Raw genomic sequence first — 21822 nt, 5'->3', positions numbered from 1 at the left:
GAGAGAATTTCGAAACATTTTGTTTTCTTCATTAAAATAATTAAATGCATTACAAATAAAACTCTTAGGTTTTAAATTCCCAAAACTTGTTCATTCTTTAAAACGCTACGTGTCACAATTGTAGGCACTCTCTAAAACATGGGTTCAGGACACATGTCGTAATTCTAATCTCTCTACGTCAAAACTCGGCTTATATATATATATATATATATATATATATATATATATATATATTTTCTTCATTAAGACAGTTAAATATATTACAAATAAAATTTCTATGTTTTAATTATCTCACAATATTGATATATAAAGAGAGAATTTCGGAACCTTCTATTTTTTTCATTAAAATAATTAAATGCATTACAAATAAAACCCCTAGGTTTTAAATACTCAAAACTTGTTCATTCTTGAAAACGCCATGTGTCGCAATTTTAGGCACTCTCTAAAACATGAACTCAGGACACGTGTCATAATTCTAAGCACTCTCTATGTCAAAACTCGGCTTTTATATATATATATATATATGATTAATCAAGATGACAGAGAGGGGGCATGGAGGCTCTCATTCACACCAAAAGAATTACAATATCTATTCACTGGCAAGAGACAGAATCCATGTACTTTCTATACAACGAAAATCACATTTCATCTCATAACTATTTCACTCTGCAGATGTGGCAGTGCCAAGAGAAACTATTACATTTATGGGTAAGCAGAAACCTCAACAAAAGGCAAGAGAGCACAGCTGATGATTTCTTATAGTTTGTAAAGGCCCCCTTATACATTGCTCTGTCAATTGGAAAAATCAATGATAAAAATAATAACAAAGGGTACGGCCAATCTATCTCGTCATGAATTCTGATTTTATGCCCGTACAAGACCTATAACAAGATTTAAAGTAGAAAGATGCTTGGTAAATGTATTATATCTTCCATGTAATATGATCAAGAAAGTCTCACATATATTTATCTTCTTTCATGAAGGTAAGCCAAGAGCAGCAGTCTTCCCACAAAGACAACCAATCAAGAAGCAGACAGGCATCCGGTTCAGCATGATCTCAAGTGTCCCAAATCATGACAACAGCAATTACGCCAACGCCTAACGACACCGCCAATAATTTGTAATAGGGTGTGTCAACTGCAATGGTCTTCTGGGGTATATAACCCTTTGATAGTAGATGGTTTATGGAGACATAGATGAAAACTCCACATGCTATACCCATTGATATGGCAAAGATCCAATCAGCCACAGCACCCTGAGTTGTGGCATCTATTATGATTCCAATGGCCACACCAATTGGGCTTGAAATGGCAAAGGCAAAAGCATAGGCTACACATGATAAGAGGGGCCGGTTCGGCATCATACGAAGGAGAGCAATACCCATGGCAATGGCTGCAAATATCTTGTGCAAAGAGATTGTCCATAAAGCTTTCCAGGCGTCGGCTTTTGTCTCTGCAACTCCAATTGCAATGCCCTCAAAGACAGAATGGAAGCATAAGGCTACGATCAACAAAATGCTATCCCCAAGTGAATCAGCAGCTGCCACAGAGTGGTGTGGGAAGTGCCTCCTGGTGCCATCATGGGCCTATTAAGGCATACAAGCAAATATCGACTCAGAAGTCAGAACCACTAAAAAGATGAATCTCAAAAGAAGAAGAGGTTGCCTCTCCTCTAATGCTAATTTGAGATGTATGAGTATATCTCTCACCTGATATTCTGTTTGTGCACCGTTATTAATACTTTTCCCTTGCTCAACTCCACCTGAAATGAAGGAAAAAGTTGAATAACATTATCAATCAAATTGCCATAACACATTTACATCCTGTGTTTGGAATTAATGAAGGGGTTTCACATTTATTTGGATTCCTTTAGATTCATCTACTTCTTTCTGAGATTTTTCAGCTAGTCTTGTAATAAGATTACATGCACTTGTGTGATTTAGTAAACTTATAGTTATCCATTCCACAATTCTTTTCATCTTAACCCCTTTGGGAACCCTAAAGAAAACCAACAAAAATATCCAGAATCAAATCTAGCAAACAACACTGCTTAATTCCTCTCCCTTACAATAATGGTCTTCTTTCTTTTATAAGTAATTCGATCTAATAAAAAAGGGTAGACAGACGCAACCCAAGTTACAAGAGAAACACCAATAATGAAGCAGAAGAGAAACACAAATCAAGAAACTCCAAGACATTAGAAAAACGAGAAGAATTGTAAGCAACCATCCAAACATAAAGAGTATTGAACACATAGGCTTTCATCTCTGTCACTGTCCACTCACAATAGTGGTCTTCATATCTATACTAAACCAGAAAACCTGTTTGCTCACTATGAATTAAGAAAAACTAGTCATAACACACAATACACCTTTTTCCCAATACTAATCTTAACTTTTCGTATGCTAATCCAAGACAAAATTTACCTTTTGCGAAAAAAACAAAAGGCACAAAAACAATTATGTATTTCCAACAAAAAATCGAACCCAACAGACCAATTACACCCATGAATTAAAATTGAATTGATCTGTTGCAAAAATATATTGAAATAAGTAAAAATTCACCATTTTTCTAAAGAATATCAGATAAAGCAAATGATTGAAGAATTGGGATTTTTTTTTTTTTTTTTTTTTTTTTTTTCCCACACAACAAAATTACCCAGCTTTTCCCCAATATCCATCTTTTACAATAACACAAACAACTGTATACTTGCATTAAACAATCAAACCCAACAGTTCAATCACACCCATATACTAAAAAAGCATTAAATCTCTTGCAAACATAAATTGAACAAACTAAATCCCCATTTCCAAACGACAATTAAATAATACCTTGAAGCTCCGGATCAGCAACAGCGGACCCAACACCGTTTCCCTTCCCATACACAAACGCGATGACACAATCCGCCACCATGGTCAACAAGTAGCCGGCGCAGGCCAGCATGAAGGCGAAGGGGTACTCCTTGGTAGTCAAGTCCTCGAAAGTCTCATTGGCATCGCTGAGAAAGTGCATCATCGCCGTGCCCAGGAAGACACCCCCAGCAAACTGCGTTCCCAGCGCCAAGAACCCCTCGTTCCACTTCAAAAAGTAGGGAGAAACGCCCGCAACAAAAGTGGCCACAAAAATGATGATCAAACACCATATCTTGGCCAGTATCAGAGGCCTCGCCCGAAGGTCAATGTCTTCGTCGTTTGAGTCGCTGTCGCCGTCGCTGTCGTCGTGGCCGCTGTGAGCCGAGGCGGAGAGGGTGAGGAAGAGGAAAAAGAAGAAGAAGGGAAGGGAGCGAGCCATGGTGGTTGGGACATTGCAGAGATTTTTGGTAAGAAAAAAAGAAGATATTTATAGAGGTGGGAGAATATAGAATAGTTGTACTACACAGAGGTGAGAGAAAGAGAGAGGCAGTACAAACTGAGAAGATGACAAGCTTCCCTTTGAAAGCCTGTGTACTACAAAACAAATAGAGGAGAAGTTTCCGTGGGAGAGATTAATTAGTTGGACCCAACGTCCACCTCCCTCGCTTTCACAACCAGTATTCAAGGACTAATTTTCTTTTCTTTCTTTTTATTTTTTTATTTTTTTTATAAAATAAAATTCAAAACAATTATTGGATTTTAAGCAATAATAAAATTACCCATCTACCTGGTGGCAGCACGTTTGTCAGATGTATATATAAAAACAAAAAACAAAACAAAAGTTATGCCATGAAATCATGAATGATGAATGCATCTTTGCCATATTAAATTATTAATGTATTTATTAAAATAAAATAAAATAAAATTTTAATTTTTTTTTTTAAAAAAAAAAAGGAAGAAGAAAAAAAAAAAGGGTATGTGGTGGAGAAGATCCCCTCTACATGTAATATTAGGATTATTTGGTGACTAACACCCAACTCCGCAGAAGTGGCTAGTAGAAAACTCTACCTTGTGACAATGATTTCGGGGATGAGATGGGATTAGGAGGAAGTGGTTGCGGGGGACTCTCACCCCGCTACCACCTCCATCTACTCAGTGAAAGATGGATCATGGGAGTCCCTTGCGACTCACCACATTGCGGAGAGGGTGTGCCACAAGGGCATTCGGGTGGGTTGCACTTACAAGAACACTACCAAGAGTCGTGATTCATCATCTTTTTGTTCTAGATGGGTCATAGATGGCTTTCCAACTTCTGACTTTAACAAGGTGGGTTTAGGGTTTAGTAACATTGTTTGATGACATGAATAAGGTTTAGGGTTTAAGTCTTCGATTTCAAATTATTTTATTTTAGTTTTTGGTTGTGGCTGGTTCTCTTATTTGTTTAATAAGTTTTAAAATTTTTATTTTTGAAGTTCATCACTTTTTTTTTCTTTTTTTTTTCTTAAACCAAAAAACAATCTTTCGTACAAGTACTTAAAGGTTACCTAAAAGCTTTATCTAACTCAATTTTATTTATAATACTAAAATGCCATTTAAATTGAAGAAAACAAATTGATATTGACTCAAATGTTTGGAGTCACTTATGGAACGACCTTATATTCAATGAAGAGCTGAATTATGAAAATTCCTCGTTAAAAAAGTCTTATATTCAATCAATATTGAACTATTTTCTTCATCAATATTATTATTGTTATTATTATTATTAAGATTTCATATTTCTTTATGTGAGGGAAATTTATTATTATTATTTTTTTTTCCAAGAAATGGAGTAGAATAGATAATTTGGTTGAAACGTGACGATCATCTGAAGTAGACAAATTGTTAATTAACGAACTATCATCATAGATTGCATGCCACGCTCTTCTATCGTCGCCTGAGCCAATTGCTTGCTAGGTATTAGTTGCTACAATCATAAAGGCAAGGCAAGGAGTGGTTAACATTCATGATTCCGAGTCAAAGTCTTCCGATTAAACAAAACAAAGTCAACATGATTATCCACCATGCCCCGTCACCAACCCCACGAATTTTCCTTTTTTTTTTTTTTTTTTAATAAATTATTTTGTCTTATCCAACAAAAAATTGTTCCAAACATTCTCACATGTAATTTAAAATCATTAAAATGCTTCTAAAAATCATGTATTTTAATAATATGTTAATATAATAGGCTAACCTAAATGAATTTTTCTTAACTTAGATTTAGAGAAAAACTTAATCTATATGATTCAATGAATCATTGACATATGGGCGACAATTGGGTTCAAATCGTATTGTGACATGATACAATAAAGGTCATCGTATTGAAATATGATATAATAAATGTCAATCATAACTTGACTAATTTAATTAAACGAATTAGACTTCTCAATCTAATCAGCTAATTTCTTTTTGAGTTCGTATCGAATTTACATTGTAAGTTATTTTAAAAATCACCAACCCAAAATGTCGTGTACAGGGTTCGAATCGTATCAAGATATTAATATAATTATATAAGCCAACCATAACTTACTAGTGTTAAAAATTCGTATCGAATTCGCGAATCATATTAAAAATTATCAGCCCTACACAGATGGTCGGGATTTTAAGAATAGTAAGTATGAGACAGTTTTCCTCCAAATTTGGTTGAAAAAATTTCTTTCAACTCAATCTATAAAAATAACATGTTCTTTGAATATATGAGATGCACGTGTTTTTTTTAATAGAGTGGATAAAGTCAAAATAAATTTTACTAAAAATTTATGTGCATCTCACATATTACTAAAAAAATAAACACGGTTAAAAGAAATTTCTCCAACCTAATTTAAATTTAAAAGAAAACTTGGCCGATAGGAATGAGGACAGTCCTTTACAGCTAATTGGGGCTAGATATTTTTGAAGCCAAAGCAACGTGGGTACAAGAAATTCCAAAATGGAACCCCACCTTCTAATAACTTCACCGCAAAGCTGGGTCTAGGCCAAGTGAGAACACTTGACTTATTGTCTACCAGTCTAGCCAAAAAATTGGCACCCCACCTTCTAATAACTTCACCGCAAAGCTGGGTCTAGGCCAAGTGAGAACACTTGACTTATTGTCTACCAGTCTAGCCAAAAAATTGGCATGAGGCAAAGAGCGTGGCTTAACCACTAATCAGAAGGAGAGAGAAGACAAAGTCACAACAATGGAGCTCATCACAATTGTCGCTATCTGAAGGGTTTTGGCTTCAGTCCAATGAACTACAACTGCATCATTTCCCAACCCCCTAAGGAGTAAACCCTGGATACCTGATCCTATCCGCAAGAACCATGTATCAGGTAATTCAAGAGAACTCCGAACCTGGATGTCCAAGCCTATGGCTCATCCAATTATATAATATCATAGCATGTCTAAGAAATATAAAAAAGAACTGCATTCACCAGATCATGTAACAGTCGGCTAGTCAAATGAAATCTTTTTATTTTTACCAAGATAATTCATCTGTTCAGTTCTAACACAAATTTGCCAAGGGGAAAACAAATAAGTATCCAAAAGAATTATATGCATTAAGATATGGTTCAAATTCATTATAACATGTTGATTTCTTGTAAAAGCTCCTTTCGGAGTTGTTCTTGTTGCTGGTGGGGAATGGCAAATAAAAACTGGTTTTCAAGCAAGTAAATTACAACCCTGTTCTTCTGAAGGATAAACTACTTATCAACCAGTAGAAACTTCACTTGATGTAATCCAAAATTCTGTTCTCCGAAAAGAAAAAGAATATTGATGCAAAAAAATGCAAGGTCAAATGCCAGGAAACAAAATTACACATCTCTTGTTAGGTTGTATATTGCAGTTCAAAATCTTTAGCTGAAATGGCTTTGGCTAGCGAGAAAATTGGCTTCATACCTCCAATAACAGTGCCTTATATATTTCTTGTTTCCCAAATTGTAAATCAAGTCCTACAATTTCCTTCACCTGTTTTTACATCATTCTGGTCTCAACGTTTCCAGAAACGACCATGCTGCTTCTGTTCTTGCATTCGCCTGCAGGATTTGGTATGACAATTATTTCTTCACTTGCTTCATAAGAAAATTCCGATAACTATTATCATATCAAGTTAAACGGCCCCCCACCCCAACCCCAAAACAAAGAAAAAACCCAACAAACAAAATCGGATAAGTTTTTACCTCTGGTAGTCTTTGGAACGCCTCACAAATTCTGTTGGGATCTCACACCCTTGATATGATGCCAGTACTGGTCTGATATCAGATGGACTGGTCCGCGCGACAACTGCGCAAAAACCAGGCAGATGATTCTCACAACGTCAGCAGTTACTCAGCAAACTTGCTAATTGAAAACACTAAAAGAATATCTCATTCAATATCTATGGAAATTGTAGACTGCTTACATTCAAGGAATGGTATAAAATCCAAAAGAGCTGTATCATTTGCGTCACTCTGCTTCCATGGCTTTATAGGAACACAGTTCTCATGTTGAAGGCAACCTTCCAGTGCATGGCCACTCAAGTAAAGAACCTTTGCAGGATCTCTGTTAAGCTTTGAAAGATCCTGCCAAGAGAAACTACATCTTATTATATCTACTACTCCATCTGGTCTAGCATCATGAGGAATGGCATGAATTCACTGCCTGAATTATTTCTCTCAGCATATCATCCACAAAAGAATAGTTGCCAATTACTTTCTTTTTTTTTTTGATAAGTAACGTAGTATATATCAAAAAAAGCACAAAGCGCCTCTAAGTACACAATAATGTATACAAAGGAACCCAACCAAACACCCTAACAAACCAAAAAACCCAGAAAAACCCAATCAAACCAAACACCCAACCAAAAGGGTAGTTGCCAATTACTTTCCCTATGCATTTTATACACAATTTTTGCAGCCATTTCAAATTTTAAAAAAACTGATGTTAAAACTTAACACCAGTTTAATATTCTCATCTTTTTTCATGGGTGAGCTCTTGACCTCTAACCTCAAGTCACATAGCATCAGGCGACTGAGTTGTAGCTCATTGGTAGATTGGAATCTCATAAACCTATATTAGAAAAAATAAGTCTCCTTTCATAATGAAATTCTCCAATATGAACAGAGTTTGATAGCGTACTTATCAAAAAAAAGAAATGCACATAGCAACACCCCATTTTTTTTAAATTAATAATTCAATAAAAAGGGATAAAAACCCTAACACATGATGGAGATAAATCAGAGAGAAAATTTTGATTATTCTGCAATCCAATTTGACGCATGAGTAAGTTACTACAATTACAGATAGTTGCATACAGCAGAGGCCCCTTTGACAGGTGGTACAATATGCAAAGTAAAAATTAGGGCCTGCGTCTAACATTATTAAGTCAAAGTCAGAACCTTCATTCAGGACAATAAACAACAAACACGCTATGAATTACTCATTTTTCATCAGTTATAAGTTGCTTAAGCAACATATGATATCTCATGGCCAACCTTGATCATATATTCATATGTATTGTGGAAGTTTTTACTTAATAATGGAACATTTAAAAAGGAAAAAAGAAAACAACTGAATACAAGACATTGCAATATAGCAATACCCTACATGATGATAACATGAAATAGGCAAAAAGCTGAAAATAACAAATAATTTCAACTACACGATAACAGATAGAATTCACAGATCCCAATCATCTTGAAGCCACTCATGCAAAGAATAAGACATAATTCAGTGGAAATAATATGAAGTCAAAAATCAACTTGAACATACTCTGTAATGCTTCCCGTTCTGGTACATAGTAGCACCTTTGGATAGCCTATATCGAATGCAATGCTTGGGATCCAGCCTTTCAACAACAGGGTCTACAAACTGCACATACCAATAGAAAGCAAGATAATGATAAGAATTATAGAGATAAGAAAAAATCGATGACCAAGAATAGGGAGTGAATAATCCGATTACCATACTCTGCTCATCAGAATAAATAACAATTTCATAGAATTGAGCCAGATGTTCCAAGAAAGCATCTACTCCAGGTCTTTTGAAAGTTTGCCAGCCTTTCTCCCGCTTTACATACCACAAAGATAACAAACATTGAGCAACTTCACAAAAAAAATCTTCAATACATAATTGAGTATGAGAAGGATCTTAAGAGCTGAGGCACTTCTTATAAAATGAACAGACAGGGATAAAATGAAACCAATACTTATGAACATTGACATTACATATGAAGTAAACAAAACACATCAAATGACTTGTAGGATAATATCAACTACTTTCTCTGGTTTCTTGAAGAGCTTCCATTTTCAAAAAACTATTAAAAAAATAAAGGAATACTGGCCCTACCGTCCAGTCATAGTGAATTAGTGTCTCTTGTAGATCTAGAACAAGTGTAAAAACATGCCGCTCTGCAGGATGCAAATCTGGAAGAAGCTTCTCTGAGTATGGTTCAGAAAAACTCTGTCATGAAGCAAGAGAACTTGCGGTTAAAAAAAAAGTAAGAAGACAAACGGATCGAATACATTTTGGGATTGAGTACATGATTAGAAAGAGTAGAATATCACAGATCAAAACCAAGCATGCACCTGAACTTGCTCTTCGACAAGCCTCCTCAGATCCAAGTAAAGTTCAATTGCCTTAGCAGGCACTGAGATGTTAGACATAAAAAGAATCAATGTAGATATCAATATCTGTTGGTTTTTGACACCCAACTAGTGACAAATGCCAACCAAACTCTGTCAATGTTTCGCAAGATAGGCATGGGTATAAGTAGTGTGACATTTACTTGGCTTCATTCCATATAGATTCTTCACTTGCTATTATTAGACAATGAACAAGGTGCTCATCAATCAGAGGGCAGCTCCATTTTTTCTGGATATTAGGTATCTAGCTCATAGGATTTTTGGGGAGGGTGAGAGCTATACTTGGAATAAAATGGAGCACACAAGATGCCCCATACACTCTTTTTGTAATATTAATATTTTTCACGCTGACAATTAGGCTGTGGATTTTGTTTTTTTTAGTGAATCAAGCTTAAAGTCCAGATCCCACCAAAAGGACAACTATTTACACAAAAAACTTTCCTTTCTTCAGGGAAAAAACTAGGCTCCTCTAAAGTGAGCAAAAAGCTACCCCACCCACATGGCAAAGCATCAACAGGCCAAAATTTGCTATAGATTGATGGTAACAAAGTATATCAGACAAAATTAACTTTAACTTGGAGCATAGCCAATGACAAAATCTACAAGAGAACTAATACTCCTCCTGCTGCCACTACTCTAAACATTTGGCTACCAGCCAAACCGCAGCCGCCATTGTCTACATGTAATCTCTACATCTTAGTACATGTCTTTTTTTTTATATATAAGTAATTGGCCCCAAGGGGAGAGGGAATGATAGATTCGAACTAGTGATATTCTTAAATATATCCTAAGTTGATATATGGTGTCAAACCCATCAACTCCCCATTATCATCAAATTACATCTACTCCTAAATTTTTATTTTTTATTTTTTATTTTTTAATGTCGGGGAACCTCTCCAAGGCAGGGCCCTTTGGACCCACCCCTGCAGAGTAAACCCCGGTCCCGTGCACCGCACCTTTGGAAGTTTCCCTACACAGAACTAGTTAAATTGCTGGCTTTTCACCAGGGAGTGTGGTCCCAAGAAATTGTTTGCACCCATGAGGTGTTGAACCTTGGACCTTAAAGAGAGCAAACCTTAAGACCAAGTCCTCCACCACTTGGGCCAACCCCTTTGGGTTCTACTCCTAAAATTATTACTCTTCGACTTTGAATAAAAATATGAATCTATGTTGCTAGTAAAAGAGACTCAAAGAGCACTAATGGAATTGTACTTCAAGATCATAATTAGAAAAATATAAACAACTCTCGGCAGTATGCTCTCAGGAATAAACCATCCAATGACAGCCAACTTATATGGGATAAGAACATAAACTTCAGATAGTGGAACACATAAATACAACACAACAGGCATAAGTAATTATCTGAAATGTGACAGACTGAAACATAGTTCGGGGACCCCTACCTGTCATTGAAGCAGAGTAGAGCAACGCTTGAATTTTCTGTGAAAAAGAGATTGATGACAAAATGTTACTCTTCTGACATCTCGTATCATATTGTAAAATGAACAGAGTCACAGACAATCGGTGAAGCTAACCCAATTTCCAGTAAGAAAATCCCTTTAAGTTTTACTTACCTCAACAGCAGGCGCATCTTCTGGCACAGTGAAATTTGCAGATGATCGTAACGCTCTCGTCTTCTCCTCGATTTCCTCAGAAGTGTACGCTGCAAAATAGATCCCAAATTTTCACAGTTCTCATTATCTCATTCATCCCAAAATGCCAGACCCACCACGCCAATTAGCATTCGCTAGTACTTTTCACTTCAAAAGCAACAAAAACACGAACAAAAACAAAAAACACTAACCAAACGACCCTTTCGAGATCAAAATGACACCCCCTCATTGAATCACAATTTTCTTGCCCTTCTCATTCAACACCAAAGCATAATTCAGAATAATTAGAATTCAAATTATCAAAGAATCAATTCGATCATTAATGTTATAACTTTCATCTGGATCAAACGCAAATGCCCAGAACCAAAAAATGACACCGTATTAGCTAAAGAAAAGCTCGAACACAAACCGTAGGAGGCGTATCCGGCGTAAGCAGTGGCTGCGGTGACGCCTCCGATTATACCGTACTTGAGAAACCTCAAACCCTTGTTGCTGCTCGTAGCGTTCGCTTCAGAAGCACTCGGAGAAGCATTACTAGCAGCTGTGCCATTCGTAGTAGTATTCGAAGAAGCGCTAGCACTAGCACTAGCAGTAGATGTAGCAAATGACGGCGCTAGTGGCTCTTTGGGAGCGCCCGATACGGCGTCGGAGCTCAACAGGCGTCGATGGCGCTTGGATACGAAAGAGACGATGCGTGATCGGATAATTCCGGATGACATTGTTAGGGTGTTTGGGGATTGAATTTTGTGAATTTGCGTCTCTCTCTCTCTCTCTTAGATCTCTGTGTGTGTTAGGGTTTTGAATCAGGGTTTTGCGCAGAGAGAGGGTTTTGGATTGGGGGTGTTTGGGACTTAGGGGGCCTATCACTCGACGAGGGTTATATGATTGGAGGGTGTTTGGGAGTCGGTGTGGGGCGGTTCTAGTCCAAGAGTGGAATCCAGATAAGTCACCGTTTGGCTGCCGCCGACTTACTTTATTTAGGTGGTTTTTTAGACCAATTTGTCTTAAGGTGTTGTTATTATTTCTATAATCTCAAATCCATAGTTCTACTAAAAATTATCATTAAATTTGTGATATATCATTATGGGTTTTTAGATTTTTTTTTTTTTTTTTTACCTTTTTTTTTTGACATATCTATACAAGAAGAGAGAAAGGAAGGAGAAAAATTCGAACTAATGACCTATGCTTCAAGAGGCGTAATCTCCAACCGATTGAACTGCCAATTAGAGACGATGTTTTTTACTATCACGTCAAGGAGCATGCATTTGAAAATATGAGAGTAAAAACATGTGTGACATTACTCATTGTTAATTACATTACACCACCCCAGTCAAGGGCGGAACTAGGATTTATGGAGTGGGGGAACGATTTTTTTTTTTTTTAATACATTAGGATGACAAACTTAAATAAATTCAAAAGCACATCGATACATATAATCTCCGTGTATGTGTGTTTGTACGTGTTTATATAAAATAAAAGCATAGAAATCATAAATTTAATCTTATGACATCACAAACATACAATAGTATAAACAAAAAGCAAAATAAATTAAACATGAATTATTGGGTCCAAGAAATATGTACCTTTGAATATGTAGGGAAACTAAATGAATGGAGGTGAATTTTATTTTTATTTTTATTGTTTCATGTTGGAAGAGAGGGCAAAACTTAAAAATAAAAAATAGAGTGGGACACAAATATTATTTTGGAGGGACAAAAGTATAATTTTGAGGGGTCAAATTTATAAATATGCATAGTTCAAGACAATTTTTAAAAAACTTATGGGGACGAATACCTATGCCTTGAAAATCCTTTTAGATCATTCATATCCGGCTAGATAAATATTATTTTATTTTATTATGTTTTCTTAAAAGCTATAACATTTAATTTAGATAATGAAATAGATTCTCCCATCTCAATCAAACAAAATAAAATTGTCAAGAGGATCTTGTTCCTATCGACATGACAAGAACTCATAATTATTACTAATTTATTTTTTCTTTTTTCTTTTATTACATAATTAACAAGTAATTATTTGTAGTTTGTTCTCCTTCCCTTTCTGCCTTTCTAATTGATTATGGAAAAAAAAAAAAAAAAGAAAAAAAAAAAGAGTATCTTATTTTGTTGTTATATTACCGGCAACCACTTAGCTTTTTCCTTTTGCCCATGATAACAACTTCATCTAAAATACGTTAAATGTTTTTGTTTTTGTTGCTTTTGTTGGTGAAAGGTGGAGTAGAATATTTTTTTTTTAATCTTTTCCACAACAAAAAATGGACGGGGAAACGAACTTAGAACCTTTTTAAAGGTTTATAGGGTTTGTTGTTAGGCAGAGAACTAACTTTCATGGTGTGCCCACCAAAACAAAAAGGGAAGATGATAATGCAAAGAGTCAAAATCACAACAAAAAGAACTTCTCAAGTTTAGAGTCGTGTTATACATAATGAATAATCTTCGAGAACCGTCGATAAGAGACGTGGGCAGATTATAAAGTGTTCCTAAGTGATAAGTTCTACATAGATTCTTTACTATACGAAACTAACTAAACTTTATAATTGATAGTATATATTTGGCTAGCGTTTTTCTAGCCGTGACAAATAGTATAAGAATTATGGTTGTTATCTATATATATATTAAAAAATATTCATACCAAAGTGATTTTTATGTAATGCTTGTTTTAATTTTAGTGGAGAGAACTATTTCCTCAAGTTGGTTTTGCTTCCATGATAAGGAAACAAAAGGTGGCTTTGGTCCTCTTATATATGATTCATGCAATACTCAATTACCCCAAAACAAATGAGAAAAATGCTAAAGTATTTTGACCACTTTTACCTTGTGGCATGCTTGATTCTATAATGACTCTATAAGAGCATATATGTAACGATTTAAGGAAAATGCTAATTACATTTGTATTATAAGATTAATTTATATGTTTTTGGATATTTTATTTTGTGTTAGAGAGGAAAATCTTGAAAGAATGTTGTGGAGAAGAGAAGGATTTTTGTTATTATTTATTATTATTTTTGTGGGTCTTTGGGGATTAAGTACATATAAAAAGAGGTATACATATAATTGAAGGCATAGTGAGGCCTTAAGCATACCACATGGCAGGGTATGGAGTCTTTCCACATGTTTTCATCACCATAGGGTGTATGATTGTAGCTAAGCTGTTCCAATTACAATCATCCACGTGTTACCATTAAGTAAATTATAATTCAAAGCTTCCATAATGAGAAGATTACAATTAACAGGAAACAAAGAATATAACTGACATGCTTAAACCTCAAGTCTGTGATAATCTAAATCCAGAAATTCTAATCTCACTTGATTAACTTCCAACCACCGCTCCACAAGCAGATGTTTCAGTGTTTCAGCCACAAAATGAGAGTCTATGGCCTTGTATGATATAATTTGACTCTTCCACCCACCATATCAACCTCACATTTTATGGGGTTATGCTTTGGGATAAACACATATGGACCGAGATTTTCTGAAATTTTTTACCCAAATTTTAGAGAATTCAAACAGGGAATAAGAGAGGGGGTATGTTTTGGGATATTCGAACAGGTGAACCCCACACTTTGAAAAGTTTAGAGACTTGCTCAAATTTTTTAAAATTAAGGCAAATTTCTATGAAATTCTTCGAGTATGCTCACACTTAAGAGGTTGGGACCAAGTACCATATGCTTGTGAAATAATCTGTATTGGATTTAGATTTCTTGAAACTTCATGCTCGAATTTCAAAGAATTCGGGTAGGAAATAAGAGAGAAGTGCAGGTTCCGAAATATTCAAGTGAACCCCATACTTTAAGCCATCTGGAGACTTGCTCAAACACCTAAGAACTTACACCATTTTCATTATTTGCTTGAATTCTTTAAAATTAGAGCATGAAATTTCAAAAGATCTAAATCCCAACACATGCTATTTCACAAGAATATAGTAATTGGTCCCAACCTCTAAGAAAATGACACCTCTCAATAATAAAGCTAGAAAGCAGCCAAACTGTATTTAGCAAAATGAGAGTCTTTACCAAAAAGGGTGCCAGCTAGAAAGTTTAAAATAGTCAAGTAAATGGGAACAACCCCTCCATTGGGCAAGTGGCAGCCTTGAGAAATGACACAACTCCTCAAAGGGCAGTTTGCTGCCTTGGCTCTTGGGACACCCATTTAAGGGATATCTGTGTGTACACCCACCCCACACCACACACCACACACCCTTGTAAATCTAAGATTTGAGCTCCTATATATAAATATATGAGAAACCCTCAAACCACAACCAGCTTAGAAATCTTTCAAGACCCCCATCAAAGCTTAAACACCTTTCCCAATTCACATCTTCAATATTTTCCAGGGAGCTGCTTCTTCAGCCAGAACAGAGAGGAGAAGAAATGGATCAAACTGAGTACCACAGCAAACAAACCTTGACTCAGTTGGTAAACATTCAATTTCTAAAAAAGATCACACAGTTGCTGGTCTCAGTTTCTGTGTTTTCTTACTTCTTTTCTTACCCATCTTTGTTTTCTTTCCTCCAATCTTTCAACTTATACTTCTCTACATTCCCTTCCCATCTGTTCTCCCACACAATAGACAAAAACTGCATATTTCTCCTATGCAATGGACTCCTAGTTTTCCTTGCTAAATACTCTGGCCTAACAAGTTCTCTGTCCGGGTCTAATCATAATGAAGAATCCTTCAAAAGTGCTGGAGATGGTTTGCAACCCGAACCATTGATAATATTGGAGACCAAAGAGGCAATGTTGGATAAGGAGGCTTTGGTGGAAACCATTGGTTCTGCAGAAATTGTTGCTGTGGAACAACATGGAAGAGAAATGGACCATTTCATCAAAGAAGTCGAAAAAGAAACTGATAAGTCAGTTGTGAAGCAAGGAGGAAGAGGAGAAGAACAAGAACATGAAGAGCAAGAAGAACAAGAAGAAGGAAATGGGATGTTGAGTACAGAGGAACTGAACAAGAAATTTGACGATTTTATTAGAAGGGTGAAGGAAGAAATAAGGATTGAAGCTCAACAACAACTAGGCATGGTTCAGTAATCCCCCTTAATTATCTGTTTACTCACAAAATTATCAAAAATCTGTAGCTCCAATAGTTGTTCATCACCCTTCTTCTGTTAGCCGTATGTGAAATATGTACTCTAGGAAATCTCTATTCTCCTGTTTGTTTCTTTTTCCTTGGAGGGGAGGGCAGGAAGAAAGATCTGTTTGTGGTTTGTGGTACATCAATGTTCATTGCAATGATATTATTACTAATGGGAAGCTTTATCCTAATTAACCTCGATTAGGATTTTCACTGCTTTTATTATAAGTCATTTATAGACGGATGTGACAACATATATCATGTCGGCCACTAAATAATTAAACTTACTTATAAGATTTTGTTGCTTAATTTTTTCATAAATAATGATGGATCATAAAAAAAAGCATTAATATCTCAACCATTTTTTATAGATAGAAATCACACTTGGTAAACTTCTAAAAATTGCCCTACCATAAACAAGTGATTCGTTAACAAATGTTTCAGATTTAGAAGCTATATGGGAATTTCATGTGCTACTTTTAAGCACATAATTAACTCATCAGCTTAAATGTCATATGGTTTCCAACCCCCATTTTGACAAAAACAAAAAAAACAAAAATGCTTGCAATTTAAGCTAGGCACACTAGTGAATATGATGATGGTCAAAAATATTCATTAAATTGTTGAATTTAATATTTTCTATTAGCCGAAGCTTTTAGGAAGAATGACCCTCTCCATTTCAACCCAATTCTTTATATTAGAAGGGTAAAATTGCTAAGGAACAAAAAAAAAAGAAGGTGAAATGACAATTTTACCCTCTTAAATGTAAGGAACAGGCTCTTTTCCATTTCATTTGCTTTTAGGACAAATTGTGATTCAATAAGTTTTGAGACAATAAGTGATTTAGCATGATATCAGAACAAAGGTCTTGAGTTCGAACTGCACAGTTATATATTTCACGTGTTAAATCTGAAAATAGTTTAAACCCATGTGTGAGAGGCGAAATGATCATAATCGATCCAGTTCGCCATTTGATTCAAAACCGGATAATTGACACAAGTTAACCAATCAGAAATTGCTTAGTTTGTGGTCTATGTTGTTGGAAGACAACTAAAAGAGTGCAGATGCACAAATCAAAACGTATGGATCTCATCGTATGAATGCTCTTTAATGTGGTCTTTATAGGTTTTGAAATTAAGGGATTTGAAAGGAGTGGTTGGCTTGGCTATTGCCCTCATATTGCTATCATTATAATGAAGGAAGAGAGAGGCCCATATGAAAATGATGCTTACGTCCATATGTGTTAAATATCAAAGAGATAGCTACTTTAAGCTACGGAAAAAGATTAACTTATTTGGGACAAAGTTTCGGTTGTAGAAAAGTTTTCTAACCTAATTTATTAAGAGTTCGGTTGCTCACAATGTGGGCAAAAAGTTTGACTTTAACCAAAATCGTGGGCATTTTTAAAAAATTGTGACTTGTAAACATTTTTTTTTTTTTTAAAAAAAAAAATGTATTTTTTGAACCGTAGCTTGTAGGTAAAGAAAGTTGCAATTTTAAGGTTAAATCACGATGTTGCTAAATACTTAACTCATTTTTAAAAATCGCATTTTCAAATCGCATATTTTGAAACTACAAATTCAAACGGACATATTTATGCTTAAAAATGTATGTGAGATTCAGAAAGATTTTAACTTAATAAATTGAACTAAAAGAATTTCTTCCATTCCAATTAAAATATATATATATTATCCTTGACTTAGGTTTTTTTTTTTCTAATAAAAAAGGCGGGCGAGGGAGATCAACTATGGCTATTTTATTTAGACATGATCATAATAATACCTACCCACTGAGAGTTGCAAATGAGAGGCTTAAATGGTGAGAACCGCATGTGCTTTTTCAAATCTAATTGAGTGACCCAATCATATTAGAACATTAATAAAAATTGGGATAGTTTACACTAATCAAACATGAAGATTTCTATTACGAAATTCAAACTCATGTCTTAGTATCTACCAAATCACTTTGGAAATTAATTTCATTGAGCCCTTATTTAGGTTGTTGTTTGGCAGTGTGAGGTGCTATAAGTTTCAAAGTCTTTATCTGCATTAATTGCCCGAGTTGAAGTCTTCTTCTTCTTAACACAATAAAGACAAACAGAAGGTTAGTAGGAGTATCCATTAAGATTCATCAAACTTGACTTGCTCTCACATAAAAATTAGAATCCTCTCTATTTCATTTAAACTGGATAATATTTGGTTGGTTATAATGGATGGTATTTTTGTCCTCTCAAAAAGTAAAAAGACTAAAATACCTCTCAACTATAACTAACTAGATATTATCCAGTTTATTTGAACCGAAAAAAATTATGTTCCCTCCCATATAGTCTTTTTCTTCATAGAATAAAGACAAATAGAAGGCAAGTGTGAGCACATATGCCTTTTCCTCCTGAATATGATCATTTCCATTTCACGTAAAATAGGGAAAATTCATTCAAAATTCAAAATTTTGTTTTGTTATATATATATATATATATATATATAATTCATGAAATAAAATCTGAATCATAAAATAAATCATTTCCATTTTCACTTGAAATTTCAACCTTAATAGACTGTGGTTGTGTTATTAGTTTTCATTGAATGACGTTTATGTTACCCTCACACGGAATTTCAATACTAATAGGATTGGAATACGATCCTCCTCATTTTAAGTGAAATAAAGAAAAATTATTTCATGGCCAATATTTTCTTTCACATATCGAACCATGAACATGATGTCCAATGATGGACCCAGGAGGACTGGGAGTGGCTTTGGTCCCCCAAATCATAAGGAAAAAAAAAAATAGGCAAAACAAAAAAAATTAAGGTAAAAAAAAAAAAAAAAAAATTAATGTTTTTATTGCTAATTGGTCCCTCCCAAAAAAATTTTGGCCCTTAGTCCCTCCCCAAATTAAAACCTGGGTCCGATGATGTCATAATGTGAATATATAACTACATTATTTAAAAAATTTAACCATCTGCATAATATTTGTTATATTACATGTAGAAGATGCAATGTATCTTAGGAACTAAAAAAGGAGAATCGAATCAAAGAAAATAACTTTAGGCTTTTTCTTTTTTTCTGATAAATGTAATCCGTCGCCATTCCTATCAAAAAAGATTGAAGGAATATATATATATATATATATTCCTTCATTCGCTCTTATTTTTGTCCTCTTTTGTAATATTAAATTTACTTTTTTTATTTATTTAAAATTTTAAAATAAATTGTGATTTAAAATGATATCAAAATAAAAATTCTATGTTTGACTTCACTTATTGAAATTAATTTAGAAGTTTGAGTCGACACACAAAAGAGAATGTTAAAATAAATAAATTATTTTTTATTAACTTAATCCTTCAAAAAATCGATAATTTAACATTTAGCCACCTGAGGATGAGATATCATCATATCAACAACTTGGATTGGATGAGACATTTTCTCGGAGCCAAACACCCTCTCTCATATATGTATATATAGTTTGATTCCCACAAAAGAAAAAGAACAAGAAGAGATGGAAATGAAATTCACTAAAATACGTAATCATCTGGAAACCTCTTTCAACCTATTATTGTAATTTGTTCATGTCATGGAATCTCTCCTCCCATTTCCTCATGATAAAGAGGATTCCCACTTACCAAACCAATGCCAAGTGTTGGTGGTACGTGGAGTGACTATTTTATTAAAAAAATAAATATTTATTATTAGAAACTGAAGAAACTGAAATAAATAATCATTCATATTTGTTAGTTTTGGTTGTCATGCACACTTTCAATTTACATTTTTTTTTTCAATTCACGCCAAGCAATAATTTGAACATATGATATGGAGAAAGAGCTTCATATATATATATATAGTTTCATTGTTCTAAATCAAAGTAGAACACCAAGTTAAAAGCTTGAGGAAAAAAAAAAAATTATTGTCAGAAGAAAAGGACATAAAAATTATTGGGTTTTTCATTAATGAAAGGGGTTGATTGAAGTTGGCCTTTACAAGCTAAGTGGTTGGTACATGTAGCCAAAAAAATCCATAAATTCTTTACTGTTTACACTCAAATCACTTTTATGTGGTTGGGAGCTGAAGAGCTTTCATTTTCATATAAATGGATGAAGAGCTTTCACTTTTCATATAAATGGATGAAGATGAGAAAGCCGCAGGCTGTCTCCCAAATGGGTCATCTTTCTTCAAAGTGCAGCCAGTCTCATTTAATTTAAACGAGCATATATGCTTGCATGATTCTCACGCAGTCACGCTCTCTCTTTAGAGGCTATAATCCTATCATAGCCTATAGGAGGGGACATCAATGGGGGAGGGTGGGTGAAATCTACAAGGACCCCTCCAAACTTAATGGGAATAATAGCAGAGAGAGAGAGAGACCATAAATTACATGTCTTCAAGTGAAAGCACATAAGATATGATGATACATACATGCATCATGCATGCAGTCATAAAATTATCTTCATTCTTGTATGGGACATTGAAGCAATCATTCAATTTAAACAACCCCCACAAAGAAAAAGGAGGAGAAAAAATATATATATAAAATTAGCCTTGGTGGTTGTTTTTATTTGTTATATGTTAATTTTATAGGTCTTAAAAATAATTTAAAACATCAAGTGGTAAGTAAAGTTTTAGTTTTTCAAACTCAAATCTACTTGTTTTCATCATCCAAGGTATGTCTTCTCGGGAATATCTACAATGTCGTGCTCCTTTTACTGCTTCTTGTGTTGGAGATTTTGTTTGTTTTTGAGTTTTTTGTTTTGATTTTTTGTTCTTTTTGTCTTGGTCTTTGGGTCGACGACGTGAGTTATCTCTTGACCTTGAGGATTATCTCTTACGACCGGAAAATAAAGTTTTGAGAATTTGGACTACCCGTGTCTTAAATTTAGTCTACCCAGAACAAATATATTTCATAATTGTATTTATATATGGGTTAGTGGAAGCTGAAGTCATAGATAATACTTAATTGTAAGAATTTTTTTTATTGTATTTATGATTTTGTAACATTATAGCTTTTAGATATGATTTATCAGAGCTTTATGCTATGTGATGTAAGAGTTTTATACTCTTGATCTTTTATCATTGAAATCTGACGAGATTCTCAATAAAAATAAAAAATAATAACTCTTCACTCCAAACTTTGTTATTAATTTTCTCATTTTTAATTAAGATTGATTTAATGGTAGATTGAAATGTCACTTCAACTGAAATTATTTTTAAAAAAAATGATGAAAAAAAAGCTAAATATTATATCGGACAAAGTTTTCCTCCAAACTGGGTTGGAGGAATTTCCTTAAACCTACTCTATAAAAGTGACATGTGTATCTTTTTTTAATAACATGTGAGATGCACATGAGTTTTTTATAAAATTTATTTCAACTTTGTCCCTACTATTAAAAAAATATGTGCATCTCACATGTTCATGAAACACATGTCACTTTTATAGATTAGGTTGAAGGAAATTCCTCCAACCCAGTTTGGAGGAAAACTTTGTCCTATTATATCTCATGCAAATTAATTAACCTTAAAATTATCGCCTTTAATGTTGGAGTGACAAGGCAGACGCAAATTACGTCAAGTTTTTAATGCCGCAATTAGATTATCTTTTCTTCACGCCACTGCATCTTTGCTGTTACCGTAAGCT

General features: G+C 34.4%; 3 protein-coding genes across 4 annotated transcripts; 1 reads left to right on the top strand and 2 right to left on the bottom strand.

Annotated features, from left to right (window-relative positions):
* Window positions 1–592: 592 nt before the first annotated feature.
* On the bottom strand, window positions 593–3366 carry ZIP11 (zinc transporter 11 precursor). Its single transcript, XM_059587860.2, has 3 exons — window positions 2831–3366; window positions 1709–1761; window positions 593–1585 (listed from the first exon to the last, which is right to left on the bottom strand). The coding sequence occupies exons 1-3, from the start codon at window positions 3288–3290 to the stop codon at window positions 1058–1060; spliced, it is 1041 nt and encodes a 346-aa protein (XP_059443843.2). The 5' UTR covers window positions 3291–3366; the 3' UTR covers window positions 593–1057.
* Window positions 3367–6406: 3040 nt separating this feature from the next.
* TIM50 (Haloacid dehalogenase-like hydrolase (HAD) superfamily protein) lies at window positions 6407–11940 on the bottom strand. Of its 2 annotated transcripts, none has more exons than XM_059587728.2 (10): window positions 11513–11937; window positions 11065–11153; window positions 10894–10930; window positions 9434–9495; window positions 9195–9308; window positions 8811–8915; window positions 8619–8717; window positions 7270–7429; window positions 7049–7151; window positions 6407–6904 (listed from the first exon to the last, which is right to left on the bottom strand). In XM_059587728.2, the coding sequence occupies exons 1-10, from the start codon at window positions 11820–11822 to the stop codon at window positions 6859–6861; spliced, it is 1125 nt and encodes a 374-aa protein (XP_059443711.1). In that variant the 5' UTR covers window positions 11823–11937; the 3' UTR covers window positions 6407–6858. The 2 variants fall into 2 exon arrangements, with proteins under 2 accessions (XP_059443711.1, XP_059443712.1); XM_059587729.2 differs by having other exon boundaries at window positions 6840–6940; window positions 11513–11940.
* A 3353-nt stretch (window positions 11941–15293) lies between these two features.
* On the top strand, window positions 15294–16395 carry LOC132176011 (uncharacterized). The gene has a single exon (XM_059588113.2). The coding sequence runs from the start codon at window positions 15491–15493 to the stop codon at window positions 16151–16153; it is 663 nt and encodes a 220-aa protein (XP_059444096.2). The 5' UTR covers window positions 15294–15490; the 3' UTR covers window positions 16154–16395.
* Window positions 16396–21822: the final 5427 nt, after the last annotated feature.

This window comes from Corylus avellana, chromosome 3 (assembly GCF_965113065.1).
Source record: "Corylus avellana chromosome 3, dhCorAvel1.hap1.2, whole genome shotgun sequence".
NCBI lineage: Eukaryota > Viridiplantae > Streptophyta > Magnoliopsida > Fagales > Betulaceae > Corylus > Corylus avellana.
Note: the sequence above shows the minus strand (reverse complement) of the source record. Positions and strands in the feature narration are given on the sequence as shown.